General features: G+C 54.0%; 1 protein-coding gene and 1 long non-coding RNA gene across 4 annotated transcripts in view; one reads left to right on the top strand and one right to left on the bottom strand.

Moving 5' to 3' along the window:
• The window catches only part of LOC109294837, a 22,596-nt gene that overhangs the window by 4,607 nt on the left and 12,493 nt on the right, over positions 1–5,496 (top strand). For 2 of the 3 annotated variants that reach the window (XM_019513347.1, XM_019513346.1), the window contains exons 3-7: positions 1,118–1,343; positions 1,791–1,936; positions 2,820–2,936; positions 3,361–3,598; positions 5,044–5,209. In XM_019513347.1, coding sequence (XP_019368892.1) covers positions 1,118–1,343; positions 1,791–1,936; positions 2,820–2,936; positions 3,361–3,598; positions 5,044–5,048 — 732 coding nt within the window. In that variant the 3' untranslated portion in view covers positions 5,049–5,209. Of the gene's footprint in view, positions 1–1,117; positions 1,344–1,790; positions 1,937–2,819; positions 2,937–3,360; positions 3,599–5,043; positions 5,210–5,496 lie in introns of those variants that run through there. The other variant, XR_002096633.1, reaches the window with a different exon arrangement.
• Positions 1–5,496, bottom strand: part of LOC109294840 — an 18,037-nt gene that overhangs the window by 2,715 nt on the left and 9,826 nt on the right. Inside the window, exon 2 of the long non-coding RNA XR_002096634.1 lies at positions 1,355–1,361. This is a non-coding gene — a long non-coding RNA (uncharacterized LOC109294840). The remainder of the gene's footprint in view (positions 1–1,354; positions 1,362–5,496) is intronic.

Raw genomic sequence — 5,496 nt, 5'->3', positions numbered from 1 at the left:
CCCCCCCCCCCCCCCCCCCTTTGGCTCTGTTCCTCTACTTGGCCTGGCAGTGCTGTTCCTGCTGCTCTGAGCAGCATGTACTGCACTCCCATACACGCCTGGAAATCATGCGCTTGGGCTGATTTAAAAATAACCTCTTGCATTGAATCTGTTCAAACTGTACTTGGGAGGGAACAGTTACAGCAGTGCTCCCATTGAGATCTACTAGCACCTGTACTACTATTAGACTGAAAATGCTGCCTGGAGCAGTGGTGTCAGTGTGACCACAGGGCTGCTGGCTGGGCCACCCCAGGGATGGTGCCTGGCTTATAGTTGCCCCCCGCCCTCCTTCTCCCACCCCTTGCTGCCAGGGCTTGAGTCAGACCCCGCCACCCCCAGAGCTGGTACAAGCACCTACTCTGGACACTTTTTCCAGAAACATTTAGATATTTATCGTGCTGGGATCCTTTGACCATAGTGGACTCCCTGCCCCTTGGAGCTGCTGCCTTTGATCCTGCTTTGCAGGGTCTCTGTCCCACCTATGCGGGGTTGGCCTTTATTAAAGGTACCCAAGTGGTTTTAGAGTACAAAGCCCTCCAAAGTCCCTGGGATTGTGCCCCAAGATGCATGTGCTGTGCCAGAAGGTGTTGCCAGGGCAGCTCTATGGGCTAAAGAGGGCAGTTTCAGAGCTAGATCAAAAAAAAAGCAGCCCTATAAGATGCAGGTACACGCCTGAAATGGCTTCATTCTGGTACAAGCTGAGCTCCTATAGCAGCAAAGTGTCTCGTGAAGTCTGCACTGCTGGCTGCTCATGCTGACGCTATTGGGCCTTAGTGCGATAATGAAGGGAGGAAAGGGCAAAGGGCCAAGACACTTGTTCTGCTCCCAGCCCTGCCACTTGTTGGGTGCAAGTCGATTGCTGTGTCCTGTACAGTGCTCCTCAGCCATGAAGGGGGGCTTTGCAGTTGAGATGTTCATGTTTTCTCTTTATCGAGTGCTTGGATCTCACATGAGTAAGATTAGAGCTGGACCTGGTGGCTATACTTCTCCCCGGCTGGAGAAGGAGCAGATGGAACTTAAAGTTTCCTTCAAGGATTGCAAACGGCTTGATGTCTAAAACCTTCCTGACCTTTCTTAGCTCCAGCTCCTGCAGAAGATGTTTGCCTGGGCTGGATTCTCAATCCCTGTGGAGACCATTGGGAGCAGAGACCCTCCTGCCCCCTCTCCCAGCAGACCAGTGCGGCATGCAAAGAAGCGTCTCGGGAGGCTGGCCTGCTTCCTGTTCGCCATCGTGCCCTGCAGGCTCCAGAACACCCTCGGCTACCTGCCCCCAGGCAGCTTGGGTCAGAGCGATATTCCCGAGGGTAAGATCTACCTGCAGTCTAGCCAGGGTGTGGGTGGGCCCACACCTTGAATGCAGGCCAGCGTGACCTTGTCCTACCGCAGGCCCCGTGCTGGGCCATGAGCACGAGTTCTGTCGGCTTCTGGACCAGATGCCAATACAGCAAGGAAAGCTAAAACTGAATGGCCAGCAGGGTTTGGGAATGTCTGAGCGTCTTGCATCAAATCCATCAGGACCACCAAGGGGTGGCAAAGCCTTTAGCGGGCACCCGTTGTCTTGACCTCCTGTCATTGCATGGGTGCAGCTGGCAGCAGCGCAGTGGCCTACAAGTCATCTGGCAAATCCTTTCTACCCTGGAAGCCATCTGGGTTTTGTCCCTGTCCTTAAGGAGAGGGGATGCATGCAGTGGGACCTCTTGTTGCCATGGGGGTTGCATGGATGTGAACCCTGCCTTCTGTGGTCTTTGCAGAAATCCGAAAAACTCCAGTCAAGCCATGTGGCAAAGGAAGCAAGAGAAAACAAGATGATGTGGCTCTAGAAGACCAGCAGTCCTGGGTGGAGGTGTTACACGAAGAGCTGCCGGAGGGGGATGACCCCAACGATGCTACCTACGAGGTAAGCGCTAACTGCTTTGCAGAAAGTCCTGTATACCAGGTTAGCCAGAGCCATGGTGCAATCCCAGTGCAGAGGCAACATGGCTCTGCTTGGTCATGAAGCTCTTGGATGTGTCTTAAACATGGAGACCTCCTCCTTCACCTTCCCCCAAAAATGGTCTGCTGCCACCGAGGTCCTTGCGAGGTCCCTTGCAGCTCCTAATGAGTCAACAGATGGACTCGGTATGTCAGCCTGCTCCATCCATCCGGGGATGGCAAATGCCTTCTCTGCAGCCTCATGTGGTAACGTGGTTCTCCTTGTGCCACAAATGAGAAGCGGGGTGACCCCTTCAAAGCTGGGATCCTACCAGGAAGCATGGCCTCTTGCTGCCTTTATGGCACATCTGTAAAATGCTGCACTTGGCAATGGATATGGAGCTGCTGGGCACCTCCCGGATGTGATGAACCCATGGTCTTTCAGCGGCAGCACTGGGGTGGAATGGGCCACCAGTAAAGGAGAACTTCTGGACTGGGAGTGCCTTGGAGCAGGGATTTTTCTTGCGGGGGATGTAAAAGGTACCTAGAAGACAGCAAGTGTTATTGGAAACACCCTCTGCAGAAGCCCATAGACCTCCTGCTAAGCCAGTTTAATGAGCAGACCTTTGAAAAGGAACTAATTCCTTGTGCCCTCAAGCCTTTCACCAAGGTGGGGACTTTTGGATGGCATAAAAAGCAACAGAGCACCCTAGTCGCACAAAGCCAAAGGGCCCTGGGTGTCCAGCTGCCTCTGTGCCTTTGGAAGCCTCCCCTGGCCCCTTGAAGGAGCCTGTCCCCTTTTGCTTCCCACTGTAGCTGGGACCACAGCTTGTCTTCTCACCAGAGCTGGCCTCCTTCCCTTTTTCCAGCCAAGCAAATCTGAGACTGACAGTGAGGAGTACAGGTCCCAGAACGAAACGGAGACGGACCTGGAGTTCGAGGAGCAGGATGGGGTCGTCATGCTGAAGGAATCGCCCAATCCGCAGGTAGTGGCGCCCGCACAACCGTGCGGGGCACGTACAGTTGGGCCACATCGTTGCTCCCTGGCTAGTTTGTCACATGCTGCCAGGTTAATGAGTGATGGTTTGGCACAGTTGTAGCTTGGCTATTGCCTGTGTGGCTGTGGGAGCATGTGAAGCCAAGCATGGACCCTGGCTTAGTTGGGGCTGGTCCCTAATGTCATTACCTGCTGGTCTACATGAACACAGCAAGAGGCTCCTGGGCCCTGGGTGGCTGCAACAGCTTGGGTCTCTGCAGTGAGTGGGCTGTCTTTCTAACCTCCGACTGACACTTTCTGGGGTGGGACTAAACCCACCATAAAAGCACTACCCGGTGTGGATACCACTGCCTGCTTCTCCGGGCAAGCTCCGCACCAAACTGAAGCCTGAGCGTGTGTCCTTGACTCTGCAGGTGAATCAGAAAGGCGAGACCGTGCAGGCCGCAGCAACCAGTGGGGATGTCCCAGAGAAGTCAGCTATGCCAACCTGTGGGGAGGAGGCCTCTGAGAAGCAGGCTGCTGCTAATGGTGGTGATGAGGTTGCCCAGGAGCAGCAGGCTGCAGCAAGCAGCAGTGGCAGCTGTGCTCAGGAGCAGTGGGCTCATGCAAGTGGTTACAGTGACAGTCAAGAGCAGTGGGTTGAACTGAGCGGTAAGGATGACTTCCCCCTAAAATGAATCTGCTCTGCTCCCTGGGGCAAGAGATGCAACGGGCAGTCTGCCTGCAAGGGGTGCAGCCACTGGCGTGTCCTCTAGGAAGCGGGTGTTCCAGTACCCCGAGGCCTCTGACGCATCCTTCTCCCTTCCCCTGGCTGCCTGTCAGTGCAAGTGTGTGCTTTCAGGCTGAGCTTTTTGGGTCCTAAATTCCCACCAGTGAAAACTGCTCTTCTGGTCACTCAAGCCACTGCATTGCTAGAGTGAGGCCAGGAAGCTGGCCGCAGTGCCCCGTGGCAGCAGGTTTATTCTACCAGAAAGAAACCAAGAGCCTGGCTCTTGGTTGCTCTGCATGGTTGCATGCATGGGCGATGACAGGGCAGGCAGGCTCCAAGCTGCTAGTGACCAGAGGGGTGGTGTGAACCCACGTGGGTAGTGGGTGGGAAGAGTAATTGGAGCAAAGCTGTGGTGAGGCAAGCTGGAATTGCTTAATCCTAGCCTGTGGCTGAGTGGCTCTGACCTTGATGAGTTCCCTTCGCCTGCTCGCTGGGTTCATACTGGTCCTTAGCCATTTGACCTCCATCCCAGTAGAGGCAAAACACATGGCCAGAAGGCCTTGAAGGGACAACAGGAAAACTGTAGCCCACCCTCTTCTTGCAGAGGACTCAGACCTTCCAGTTCTCCTCCCCAGACCACTAAAGCTGCTTTTCCCAGCAGATGGGCCTCGCCCTCCCCCTCCCCAGGGTTGCCTGTAGACTTCACTTGCAAGTAGAAGAGGGAATCCATGATACTAGATGCATCCTATCAGTCCGTATAACTGCCACCTGCAGACTTTGACTCCCAAAAAAAATACTAGACCATGGGTGTCCTGCAAACGTGGGGGAGCCCCTGGGTATCAGACAGCTTCCCCCAGGGGCCTCCCTTTTCTGCCTACTAAAGCCATTAAGACCCAAGTGCTTTCTCTTCAGGAAAGCAATGGCTTTATAGGTGCCTTTCCTAATGTGAAAGGACCCCAAGCTGCAGAACAGAAGTGGAGGTTTCCATGGGCTTTAGGTACGCTGCCCCTGCACTGCAGTTTGGAAACGCGTGAAGTAAAGGATTGTCAGATCTCAGGCACCCGCTTGCTGCTGCCTGCACCTGCCTGTGTTGGCTCCAAATGGCCAGACCTACAGCATTGCTGGCTTATCTGATTTAAGTGCCCTCTAGTCCCCAGACATGGATCTGTGTCCTGCTGGTAACTTGTATGGGATCCAGTGACTTCCCTAAATGCTCCCTCCTCTCAATAGACCTGCTCCAAAAGCTGCAACCTATTACTAGGAACTAAACAGCCAAACTTCCTGAGCAATTGCGACAAAAATCCTTTGTTGCACCCTGCAGTATAGCTCTTGGCACTGATTGCAGCCAGCAGGTGCACTGGAATAACTATTCTCCCCTCTTCTGTAGGATAAATGGGATGGTTGCTCCTGGCCTACACTGCTGTCCCCTGCTGTGGCTGTGATGCCAAATGCTCCTCTAGCTAATTCTGCCGCTCGGTCCTGAATGAACCTTCTGACAAACTCCACGTCCGTATTTTGAAATTGTTATAATAAAATATTTTTCATGTGAATCCTGAAGTCCTTGATTCCTGCCTACCCCAATGCTGGCATCTCGGTCATGCAGCAGGTGGTATGATGGAGTTGCGGCCAAGTCCTCGGGGCATGCGGCTGGGCCTGCTGCAGCTTATGCCAGGGTCTCTAGATGATAAATCCGCTTCTGTTTTACTCCCTCGTATCGCCTTGCTGTAGGAGCTGAGCACTTCAGTGTTTGAAAAGAGCGTAGCGAGCTCTTTTCCGAGTCCCAGCGGAATAACCTACTTCCTCCCTTTTCAAGCCCTGGAAACTGTGGCCAGTGGATGGG

The sequence above is a fragment of the Gavialis gangeticus genome, unplaced genomic scaffold (genome assembly GCF_001723915.1).
Source record: "Gavialis gangeticus isolate Ggan-Ray unplaced genomic scaffold, GavGan_comp1, whole genome shotgun sequence".
Classification (NCBI taxonomy): domain Eukaryota; kingdom Metazoa; phylum Chordata; order Crocodylia; family Gavialidae; genus Gavialis; species Gavialis gangeticus.
The sequence above is the reverse complement of the archived record's forward strand: the minus strand, read 5'-3'. Positions and strand labels throughout refer to the sequence as shown.